At 37.6% G+C, this 12,893-nt stretch overlaps 1 protein-coding gene across 10 annotated transcripts in view; it reads left to right on the top strand.

The window, feature by feature from the left end:
- tmem168b (transmembrane protein 168b) overlaps positions 1 to 12,364 on the top strand; it is a 171,876-nt gene extending 159,512 nt beyond the window's left edge. For 9 of the 10 annotated variants that reach the window (XM_043709525.1, XM_043709526.1, XM_043709531.1 and 6 more), the window contains one exon: positions 11,446 to 12,364. In XM_043709525.1, coding sequence (XP_043565460.1) covers positions 11,446 to 11,993 — 548 coding nt within the window. In that variant the 3' untranslated portion in view covers positions 11,994 to 12,364. The other variant, XM_043709527.1, reaches the window with a different exon arrangement.
- Positions 12,365 to 12,893: the final 529 nt, after the last annotated feature.

The following is a 12,893-nucleotide window of genomic DNA, read 5'->3' as shown; positions in this document are numbered from 1 at the left end:
CCCTTCTGTTACCTTTTCAAAAAAACTCTTAATATTAATTCAACACAAATTCCCCTTTAGAAATCCATGTTGATTCTTCCTAATCAATCTCCTATTTCCATGTGGCTACTAATATCAAATAGTTGTTTCTAGGAGCTTTCCCCACCACGTAAATTAAACTGATTAGTCTGTAATTGCTGGGATTATCTTTACAACCTTTCTTGAGCAAGGCTGTAATGTTTACAATTCTACTGATTTAATCCCGACTGGATAAGAAACTTGCTTGCACATTTGGAGGAAATAGTCAAGTAACTTTTTAGAATTTTTTGTTCATTCGTGGGATTGTGCTGAGCAAGCATTTATTGCCCATCTCTAATTGCCCTTGAAGGTGTTGGTAAGCTGCTGCCTTTACTCTCTGCAGTCTGTGGGCTGTAGGTAGACTCTCAATACCCTTAGGCAGGGAAGGCATTTATTTTCAAGTCAGGATGGTGGCTTGAAGGGAAATTTGCAGATGATAGCGGTCTCACTCCAAATGTTTGTTAGTCCCTCAATACATCTTTGATTCAAAACTTACAGAAATCTATGTTTTATGTAGAGACCGTCCGCAAGCTGCGAAGAGGTTTTATTTTTGAGTCCATTCGCAAGTTGATTTGTATGCAAGTCAAAACCAACGGCTACTTTCTACTGTCAGACTATTCTCAAGTACAAGGAAACACTTTTATGTCACATTTTTTGATATTAATATGACCCTATATGGGATTGCATTCATAAGTTGAATGTCAGTAAATCAGGGACCCCCATATTGCAAACTATGCAGTCAATATGCTTTCAGTTTGACACTTTGTATCATCAATGGTTGGGGAACATATCCACATAAAATGAAAATACAAAGTTCAGTAATAGGACATAAGAAACAATTACAGTCACTGGGATCAACTACGTGAATGCTATACAACCTTTCTATGTTCTGAGTTGCTTGCATCTTTTTTGAAACAGCAGATGCTGCAATCATTGAACATACAATTGTAACTGTAAATTAGATCAATTGGCTTTATCATGCTTAGATGCCCCTATTTTTAGTAAGGATGTGACACCTTTGGAAATGAATAATGCATGAACATCTCTCTTTGTTGTAATGGATGATCTAATTTGATGCATTCCATGCCATAGTTGACAACTTTGGTCTACAACAAAGGTGTTCACATTTTGCTTTTATGGGCCTGATCAGTGCATGCCACAAAGCTATATGGGACTATGTTTAGGGATAGATTTTAATTCTGCCTGGCCTTCAGGCAACTGGCCAGGTGAGTAAGACCTCAAATCAATTTTAATATCCTTATTATCATTTGGCTATGAGCAGTGTGCAAATAAAAACTGCTTGGGAGTTGTTTGTGTGTATAGTGGAGAAGGTAATGTTGAAAAGCTGCTCTTGTATACCTGGAGCAGACACCGGACTTGTGCTGGCTTATATTGGCCTCACCTGCAGAGTTCAGATTGGATCATGTGACCACATTGTGCCCTGCCAAGAAGTAATAGGCTGTACTGTTATACAGCCTCTGATTGCACTGGTACTGTGTAGTGCTAAAGTTATTGATGTACAGGTGGCATGGCATATAAAGTCATTAAATATGAATTAAATTTAAATCCACATACTTACAATAGCTACAGTTGCTTAACAGGTCAGTTTAGCTTTGACATCACGTTCCTGATGAAGAGCTTATGCTCAAAATGTCGACTCTCCTGCTCCTCGGGTGCTGCCTGACCAGCTGTGCTTTTCCAGCACCATGCTTATTGACTCAATTTAACTTTGATGTCAATTCCTTTTATATTTACAAGAAAGAATCCAATGCTTTGGAGCACAGATGATATCATTTTGATTTCACCATTCATTTCCCACTGTCATCACTGTCAACACCTTCTCAATCATGACTGAAAACAACGAATGCTAGCGATCACAGCAGGTCAGACAGCATCCATGGAGAGAGAACAAGCTAAGGTTTTGAATCTAGATGACTCTTCATCAGAGCATGTTTTGTCAGTTCCTGACTGATCAAGGAAAATGTATAAATTCAAGAGCTCGACAACCTCATGGGAGAGCCCAATTTGTGGTGGTAGAGTAGAAAGAAAGGTTCCAATATGTGGCCAAAACAAAGAAAATGTTTCATGAAGTTCTATCAGTAGTAATCTCCGTGCTGTTTAACCTCTTATAATGATTTATTTTCATGAAGGTAGCATGTAATTTGAATATTTTAATTCCTAGTTCCTGGCACCTCATCAGCACCAAGTACTCCTTGATAATTACACCATTGTTAATCAAGGAGTGAAACCCCCTCACCCTTCTCCCACTTCTGTCTCTGCTTCACCCTCAGTTTGCAAACAAACTGCTGACACTTTCAATTTTTCACAGAAACACTCTCCGAGTTAGAGTAACTCTCTTTGCAAAGAACTAGCTAGCTTGTGCCCAGATGCATTTCACACAAGAGCCTTAATAGCCAACATACTTTCTATTGAAATTTGCATCACAACATGAAAGATCATGGCCTCTTTTAACCCATTCCATTACAAACACACTAACCAAGGCATTTTTGTAAATTTCTAATTTCTTCAATGTAAGCCCTATTGGATATTTTTTCATGCTAATGTAGTACTGCTATTTATATTGTACATTATGATTTAAATAATTCAAAAAATGAGGAATAACAATTTAGGAATGCGTTGTCAGATTGTTGGAAAAATTCATCTGACTCACCAAAGACCTTTGAGGGAAAGAAATCTGACATCCTTATACGGATTGACCTGCTGGTGATTCTGGAGCTGAACTTTTAACTGGTCTTCAAAAAGGCTTAGCAAAACACTCAGTTGTATCAAATTGTTTTGGAATAAAATTCAACAAAAGACTTGGCATTAGCTTAGGCACTGAAAGTACCAAGTATACGCCCTATCAACTCTAACGTTCTCCTGACATCTGGATAGCTTGAGTTAAAATTGGGAGAGCTGTCACACAGATGAGTCGAATGAAGATCTAACAGTGGCTCTAAAATATTATGACTATGTTTCTGACATATATTTGTCATCATTCTGGTAAAAACCAGACCAGTTAAATCTTAAATATTGAAATTTAATCATGTCACCTTCTCCATGTCAGATAATTTGTTTCTAATTTCAGTGATGAAAGAGTACATGTTGCACAAAATAAATAAAATTACAGCAGTTTAAACTTGCCAATAAAAACTTTCCAGTATCCAACCAATGAAGAAGTGTGAATTTGGGCTGTGTGAATTTCTTGAGTTTGTGATCTCGGCACTTATAACAGAATTATACTCAACAGTCCTCTAGCACATCCCCTGCCTGAGGCACAGAGTTGATGGCAGGGAAATTCACTTTCATTAGTCAAATTTTACCCTCTCTGGTGCCAGCCTACCTGTGATGGTGATGGTGAGGTTCCCAGGCCTTTCCTCTTTCTAATCTTTCAAATGGGATGTGAACAACACTGTCAAGATTAAAATTTGTTGCACATCTCTGATTTCCTCCTTATCCCTTCCAGTGGTTGCTTCTGAGCAAGATTGCCAATTTACTATTTTTTTGAAAACAGTTCAATTCTTCTGGAACCCAGTCTGCTTAACCTTTTTGCCCTCCTAATTTCCCTCCTATACTCCCACTGCCTTTATAATCTTATAAGGCTTCCTTTTTCTTAACCAAAACCTCAATTTCTCAAGTCCTCCAGCATTCCCTACACCTACCAGCCTTTCCTTTCACTCTGACAGGAACATACTGTCTCTGGACTCTTGTTAACGTGAATAGTTTCATAAAAGATTTGCAAGGATGTTGCCAGAATTGAAGGATTTGAGCTAGAGGGACAGGCTGAATAGGCTGGGGTTGTTTTTTCTGGGCTGTTGGAGGCTGAGGGGTGACCTTACAAAGGTTGATAAAATCATGAGTGGCATGGATAGGGTAAATAGACAAGGACTTTTACTGGGGTGAGGGAGTCCAGAACGAGAGGGCATAGGTTTCTTTTACATCTTTCCCTCTCGTCTTAAACCTAAGTGGCAACTTTTTCACACAGCGGGTGTTGCATGTATGGAATGAGTTGCCAGAGAAAGTGGTGGAGGCTAGTACAATTACAGCATTTAAAAGGCGTCTGGATGGGTATATGAATAGAAACTTTTTGAGGGGTATGGGCCAAGTGCTGGTAAATGGGACGAGATTAAGTTAGGCTATCTGGTCGGCACGGATAAGTTGGACCAAAGGGTCTGTTTCTTTGCTCTACATCTCTATGACTCTAACTAGAATTGTAGTTGCACAAAGATATAAGAAAACCAGTTCTAAGAAATCGTGCATAGAAATGAATAATTAATAGCAATAAATGAAAAACTCATGCTTATCTGACGTAAGGAACGTTTCATATGTTTAAAATGCCAGATCACTCCCCAAAGTAAATTTCCTTGTGAATATATTTGGCTACAGGTTACATAGTACAGTATTGACCAAGCATGCTAAATCTGCTTACTAAATGAAAACAGTGCAAGTAAATCATTTATGCCACATGTAACCTTAATGATGGTGCTATGACCTAATTTTAAAAGTAATTTGCTTTTTCCATTCTTGTCCATGGATAGTGTAACTAAGCATTTTTTTGTTTGTTCTTTGGATCTGGTATCACTGACTAGGCTAGCATATACAGTCATAGAGTCAGAGATGTACAGCATGGAAACAGATGCTTCAGTCTAACTTGTCCATGCCAACCAGATATCCTAACCTAATCTAGTTTAATTTGCCAGCATTTGGCCATATCCCTCTAAACTTTTCCTATTCCTGTACTTATCCAGATGCCTTTTAAATGTTGTTATGAGAAGCTGGTGAATTGCCTTTAAACCACTACAGTCCATGGTCAGGTAGCTAAACCTAAAGTGCTGTGAGAGAGGGAATTCGAGTTTTGACCCAAAAAACAGTAAAGGAGTGGTTATGCCTGTGTTGTTATCCAAGTTAGAAAATCCAAATTAAGCAAGATAATAATTGTTAAGCCTTTTAACAAAGGCATATGCAATGGTTTATTTTACTTTTGCTGAAAACTATCTATTTGTGTACTGTGCCCTCAGTGTTATTGAATTAATATTTCTCAGATGTTACTCTGTCAATAGGCATGTATTGGCCTTGGATTTCTCTCTTACTCCCTTCATAACAGTAGCATCTTCCAGTTGAGCACCTTCTGTTAATAGCCCAGCTGATGTCATATGTCGAGTGTTGGTAAGGTTTCCTGTTATGTCATTCCGTGGTGGAGTTGCTTTATGATACCAAAGGAATGACATACCTCTAAATAGTATAATTTATTATTTGTTGTGGCTACTAGGGGTTAATGTGTGGTGGAACATTTTAGGAAAACAAAGATCTATAATTCTAAAAGATGGTGCATAGCACACAAATTGCTTCTGCAGTACCTTCCATTTTATAGCCTTAGGGCTTTATTCCAATTTTAGTAAAGTGGGTTTGACAATGAGTTGCTCAGCTGCAGCTGTTAGCTGAATGCAATAAATATGTAGGGAGTTTGCCTTAATTTAACAGTTGCCTTCTCTGTTCATAGTATTAGCATCCCAGATGCACTTAGAACATTAAATTCCTACAGCACATGAAAGATGAGACCAAACTCATGCATAAATAATAAGAATTTAACAAAATTATGCTTGATTCTAAATTGTAACCATATTTTTCTTAAAATCTCAACAGGTTTGTTCACATCTTGAATCTTTTTTGGAAAATGAATTGAAATTTATTATAGCCATTTAATCCATTTGTCATCAAGACTGAAAGACTGCTAGTCTATTGCTTATAGTATCTGGGGAAAATGTTTCTTCTTGAAACTTTGTTTAAACATTACATTTATTGTTTCTCATAGCCTCAGTAGTAACCTTAATATATGATTATAATATTTTATAATCCTCAAAATTTGTCATAATGTTTATAGATAAATAGTGAACGATAGTCTATTCGGTATTATTCAATTGCATGAACCTTAATTTGGAGTAAAGAAAAATGACAGTATTGACAAACTGCCAGGATACTGTAATGGTAACTATTAATACTGACACATTTCTTTGCTTGAGTGTTATATCTTTTCTCCCCAGACAGTAAGGGAACATGTTAGTTGATTTAACAGGGAGTATGAATCACGTCAAACAAACCTTTCTGTAGCGTAAGCTTTAGCATGTCACTTCATTTCCAGAGCTAACCACTGCTTGAAGTAACTTGCTTCAGTTAATGTTACAGGACACTTCCTATCTGACAAATCAAAAAAATGGTTACAATGTAATTCTTCTATTATATTCAACTAAGCCCAGACATAAGCGATGACTTTAAGTTTTGGATTGTACAGAGGAAAAATTTGTAATTTCCCCATTTATCTCTGGTTAGAAACATAACTTTTATCAATCCTTTTGATTGTAGTTCTACAAATTGTCAATGTAGGTTTTATATATCTCACACACAGTTCTTGATTCACAATAAATGTTATTGTTACCCAAGAAATAAGGGTACTTAGAGCTTCAGATTCCAATTTTTTGTACCACTTCCTTCCCCAAGACTGTATTACCTGTGTAATCTCTCAATGTGGTGACAAAGCAAGTCAACAAACACAAATCAAATTCTGGATTAGTGGTGCTGGAAGAGCACAGCAGTTCAGGCAGCATCCGAGGAGCTGTAAAATCGACCTTTCGGGCAAAGTCCTTCATCAGGAATACAGGCAGAGAGCCTGAAGCGTGGAGAGATAAGCTAGAGGAGGGTGGGGGTGGGGAGAAAGTAGCATAGAGTACCTGGGAGTTGTAGTGGGAGAGGGACTCCCTGAGATTCTTGTAGAGAGAGGAGGAAAACTTCTTCAAGGCCTAGTTAATTCTAACCCTACTGCAAATCCTCTTGCAAGGATGCCTGCCTTAAAGAAGTTTTCCTCCTCTCTCTACAAGAATCTCAGGGAGTCCCTCTCCCACTGCAACTCCCAGGTACTCTATGCTACTTTCTCCCCACCCCCACCTTCCTCTAGCTTATCTCTCCATGCTTCAGGCTCTCTGCCTGTATTCCTGATGAAGGGCTTTGCCCGAAACGTCGATTTTACTGCTCCTCGGATGCTGCCTGAACTGCTGTGTTCTTCCAGCACCACTAATCCAGAATCTGGTCATTGTTTTTACCTAAACACAAATCAAATCTCTTGCGACCTTCATCCTCCTCTTCAGAAGCAAAGCAGCATAATCAGTTGAATCAGATCTCGGCAAAGAGCAAATTTAATGATTCCATTTCTTCTAGCTGAGGTACAAATCCACGAGGTATTATAATTAAAAAGGAAGCAAAACGCAACTCCTAATCATATGTATACATGGCTAGGATATTTTACAATTGTGTAACACTCACTTTTATCACACAATGCTTCCGCGAGGCTTGATGTTCTTAATCTTGGCTGCTCTATTTTGTCATCTATAATACTGACATATTGAAATGTGAATAGTAGTGATCAGTTCCTGTAAAATGCAGCTTCTCTACATCTGCCACTGTAATAGATTCCTTACACAGAAAGTGAAGTTGCAAGCTAACAACATAGATCCACAAATAAAATGCTGAATTCATAGTTTTTTTTGTTTCAAGTGTAAAATCACTGGTTCTGCAATTAATTCTGTCAAAATCTTATTCCTGTGAGTTGCACTTGAGAAGGATTAACAATTACTGAGAGATTTTGGGTGCTGACCAGCTTTCCCACCTGACTGAAAGAGGTTTCATATTTGTGACACCCTTAAAAGAAGGCAAATCACATAGTGTCAGTATTTTCTATCTGTCTGCATCTGAGGTTTACTAATGGTATATAACCATTTTGTTTTGCAATAGAACTTCTTAACAGTTGTGGATAACTTGAATTTAGCTCTCTATTATAGGAATTGTTAATCTTGCATGCCAATCTTCACTACTCCATGTTTATGATTTCTCCAACTAATCCTATGACTGCATTTAGTCAGTTTAAATTCTAATCACTTGTACTCTGCCCATTGAACTTGTTTGTTCAGATTCTTTTGGATTATTGTATTACAAGCAGAGTTACCTTGCTCAATATGTTATGGATCAAACCAAACCCCCTCAAAGTACATTAAGAAGTAAGCCTAGACCCTAACTATTTCTAATTTTAAAGATATGTGTAAGAGATTGTGTTCCAGGTGCAATTTGATTGGTCAAACTATCGACTTTAAGAAAATCAAGTTTTATTTTTCACTACAATTAAAATACAGACAAAATCGAAAGAAAAGAATTGACTAAACTGTAACTTATTGAAATGCTTAACCAAACACATGTATAAATTACTAATTAACTGTTCCAATATGGTAACATCCCATAAACACACCCTTGGCAAAGGCAAGTTCAGTAAAATAGATTGTCTCACATGTAATTCTAGCAGCAGGAAGAGACAGCAGAGAGAGGAATAAGATCTTCCATATTCAGCTTCAAGACCTCAGCAAGTGCAGAAAGCTATAACTGAAAATCCTGTTTTTTTGGAGATTGACCCCCACCCATTTAGGATGCTTCTATTGTTCCAACTTATAAAAAAAAAACCAAAGGCCTCTCAAGCTGTTTACTTTATTGGCTTTGAGCAGACTGCTCGCACCAGTATCTCAACCTTCATAAAAGAAATACCAGGACAAAATACACCTCTTAAAAACATTGTATCATCTCACTGCTAACACCTCAACCAACCAAGTCAGCTTGCAGACCAATCAGCACCCTTTCTCCAGTAAGGTAAATTGCTGTCATTGTTTGAAATTTGTCATTCTTGTCCTGAGGAGTGCAAGCAGTAAAGCTTTGGAAACATGTTTCTCTTTTTAGCAATATTTTACTTTCATCAACCTCATATCAGATAATAAATAAAGTAGTCCATTTAAACTGCTAAAGAAAATTTGGTATAATACAAATCTACCAATGTGATTCCTTCTTTCAAGGGCAAAGTGTGTATAAGGTTAGCACTGATGGTGCCGCATCAGAAACAGGATCACAGATGTTACAGCAGAGAAGGACACCCAACCGATGAGTTCTGCAGTGGGGTCAAACAGGGATGTACTTGGCACAACATTCTTCGGCATTTCCTTTTCTTATACTACTCTTATATGTCTTTAGTTCATCCATGCTGACTGCTGACATATATTCCAAAAGTGGCAGAAAAGAAATCAGTCTTGTAACACCATCATCTCTCCCAACCCCCACACCTCAAAGCCTGATCAAGTTGTTCCAGGCTTATGACACCACACAGGCATTCCATATTGAGAGACACTTTCAGTGACAAACCTTCAAGTGTTCAGCTTTCAGAATAGAAACATAAAGGTCACGATCCACAAGGTTGCCATACCACTATTTCTCAAGATTATTGAAGCCAACACATGCATTACAAAAGTTGCAGCTGGTCTGTCCAAGCTGAGTAAGTGTGTGTGAAGAAGGAGAAACTTGACTAAGAACAGCAAAGTGAGAGTCTATCAACCTTGCATCTTCAGCACACTCTACTACAGTGGTGAGACCTGGATAACACAGGAGAAAAAGCTGACTAGTTTCTACTTCTGCTGTCTCAGATACATCCTTGGCAAGACAAGTTCAACAGCTCAGCTCTCTGAACATGTCAATACCATCAATATGCACACATTGTTAAAGTAACAAAATCTGTTTTGGTTCAGCCTCAATCATTAAATTCCAGATAAGGCTAAAGACCTTCTCAACAGTGAACCAATTCCTTGGTCATGACTACAGAGTATCCTCCTGCAAGGACGATATGAGGATGGTGGACAATGACACTGACACCTGGGAAGAGTCATTAACAGCCCAGAGTCTAGAGGCTGACTGTTTGGGATGGTCATTGGAAGAGGCAACGACAAACAGAAAGCACAGCCTCCTGAGAGCAAGTCCCAGAGAAAACACAGGCCAGTGAATCCTGAACCTTCTCAGCACAGTAAATGCTGCAGATATTGCTTTGTTAAGATGCATCACCTGAGTCATATCAGGCATTGTTTACCACAGAGTTGATATCCACCAGATGAAATGCTGTTGAAGAGAAGGATGAAAGATATTTATTTCATTTAGTTAAACTGATCCTGGATGATAATATTGTAAAGAAAACAGTATACAAGCTATATCGATAAGTGTGTTATTATTACAATGATGTTTTTAACTGCAAATTATTTACAAATGTTTGTAAAACATAGCAATATTATTGCAAACCAATAGTCAACTTATCACAGATGACTGCACTGACTATCAATTTATCCTCTTCCATTCATCATCTTTTCTGTTGGCTTTTTCACTTAACCTGTGGGCATAAGCCTTGTGAGACAGTCTGTTGTATGAAACATATCAATGACCTTTTGTGATCTGAAACAAATGCAGCTTGGCTTTTATGTTGGGACCTGCCTTCCTGACAATGAGACACTGCCATTGAAACAAGACTGTCAAGAAAAGGCTCAGGATGAAACCCTAGTAGAGAATGAGTTACTAGTTTGCCATCAGGCAAAGCAACATACTATACCTGACTGCATTATGCCTTATCAAATCCTTTGTGCCACAGTTTGGAATTCAATATTTGGTTGTAATCGCCATGTCCAAAAAAGCTATGGAATGGAATTGCATATGTTTTGTGTGATTCGTGTGCAGTTTATGTTTAATTATAATGTTAATTCCTCAATTAAACTGATGAATGTAAAGATCTCTAAGAAGTCTAGGACTTTCTTTTTCAGGGAAAGAGGGAGAATGTGTTTTATTGCAAGTATCAATACATTTCTCTTTTTGAAATGCTAAACTATTTCACAGAGCTTTAGTCCCCACATATCAGAGAAGTCTCAATTTTTGGACTGCATTTTTCATGGACAGGTTGTGAACTGCTGACTTACACAGAATATGTTGTCATAAAGCTTGAATTTCAAGACTTTTCCTCAAAAATAAGTAAAGTATTGGTGCATTACTGCAAATCAATAGTCACCTTGTCACACATAGATCTTCATTGATAGATCTGCTTGTTTTTTGCAGTAATCGAAAAATCTCTGAATCTAAAACGCTATTATGGATATCTGTAAACAGAATATTTACCTGGAGTCAACCAAATTATCACAGAATTGTACTGTTATCATCCGAAAACTTTACTCCAAATTGGAATTATTTTAGGGATGTTATTTATGTCAAACATTAGGGCTTTCTCACTACAACTCAACATCAGGTTTAAAATCACAGGGTTAAAACATTAGTAATTGAAAATATTTGTTAAGTGAAGCATGTCCCATGGACACCTGTAAAAGTAAATGAAACAGCTACAGCCTATTAGCAAGGAATTCCACCCTCCGTTTGGATTTCTCTTTTCATGTGAAATGTTTTGTGTAACATTAAGGTATCATATCCAAATAAGCTATAGCAGGAATAATTGAACCTAATGTTTCTCAACAGGAAACTTACATTTTTGATTGTTTTTGTCAGGAGGAGAAACCCTGCGATTGGAAACAATTGTCGAGTGGTGGAAAGAGAAGAATGCTGACTTCTGCTCCCGCCTGATAATTGTTTTAGACTCTGAGAATGCACTTCCATGGATTAAAGATGTAAGAAGACTCAGTGAAACTTTCATTGCTGTTCAAGGTGCAAAACTGGCCAAAGAAGTCAATATTGAAGAAGCAGATCTTCCACAACTAGGTGACTTTACTAAAGACTGGGTAGAATATAACTGCAACCTTGAAAACAACATTAGCTGGTCAGATAAAGGAAGAACAGTAATGGCTGATTATGGTATATCTAAATCATGGAGTGATTACACTCTTCACTTACCAACAGGAAATGATGTTGCCAAGCATTGGATGATTTACTTCCCTCGTATCACTTATCCTCTGATTCACTTGGCAGACTGGTGTGGGAGGCTAAACCTGTTCTGGATGTGTAATGTTTGCTTTAGATGTTTCAAAAGGTTGAAGATGAGATGGTTCCCTCCCACAATCCTGGATACAGGACAAGGGTTCAAACTTGTGAAGTCATGACGTTGTCTTTATATGTCAAATAACTAGGACTTTGTATTGCACTTACAGGAATCCTTCCAAAGAGTTTGGTGTAATTGTCTTTATGAAGGTTAATGGGCTGCAGTTGCTGAAAAGTTACTGATTTATCCCAAACTTGCATTTCTTAAACTCAATAGACTTCAGGGTTCATCGGGGCTTAATACCATTTTTTAAAAATATGTATATATGTGTTGTTATATACTACAATGTTTCTTTCTTGATTTTGCAATTACTGCAATGAGATGGTGACTGTTACAGCTGCCTGTGGTCACAGAAAGCAGAAGTGGGTACTGCAGATGCTGGAGATTAGAGTCAAGATTAGAGTGGTGCTGGAAATGCACAGCAGGTCAGGCAGTATCTGGGGAGCAGGAAAATCGACGTTTCGGGCAGAAGCCCTTCATCAGGAATTTTCTCCTCAGATGCTGCCTGACCTACTGTGCTTTTCCAGCACCACTCTAACCTTGACTGTAGTGCACAGAATTCAAGTTGGCCAGCGTAATGAATGTTTTGACACAAATGAAAAATAATGCACATTGGTTAAAATGTTACCACCAGAGCAGAAAAAGGAAATGTGGCAACCAAACGTTGAGCATGCTAAACAATTGAGTTTTTTTCAGAAAATATACTTTATGAAAGTTACATTGTTTTTTTTTTAAGAAATGTTCAAAAGCCTAGACTGCAGAATATTCCTTAAATTTGATAGTCCAATTTAATATTGTTACTTGTTCTCAAATGGCCTGCTTCTAAGATAAACTGTGGACTGGAGTAGTGTTTCTGCAAGACCAAAGCAAACTTTGACATATCATCAACCTTAATTGCCCCATTGAAAATTACTTCAGCCTTTGCTTCATCTGTTGAAAAGGTTAATTGATGTTTTAAAAA

The sequence above is a fragment of the Chiloscyllium plagiosum genome, chromosome 19, assembly GCF_004010195.1.
Source record: "Chiloscyllium plagiosum isolate BGI_BamShark_2017 chromosome 19, ASM401019v2, whole genome shotgun sequence".
NCBI lineage: Eukaryota > Metazoa > Chordata > Chondrichthyes > Orectolobiformes > Hemiscylliidae > Chiloscyllium > Chiloscyllium plagiosum.
Note: the sequence above shows the minus strand (reverse complement) of the source record. Positions and strands in the feature narration are given on the sequence as shown.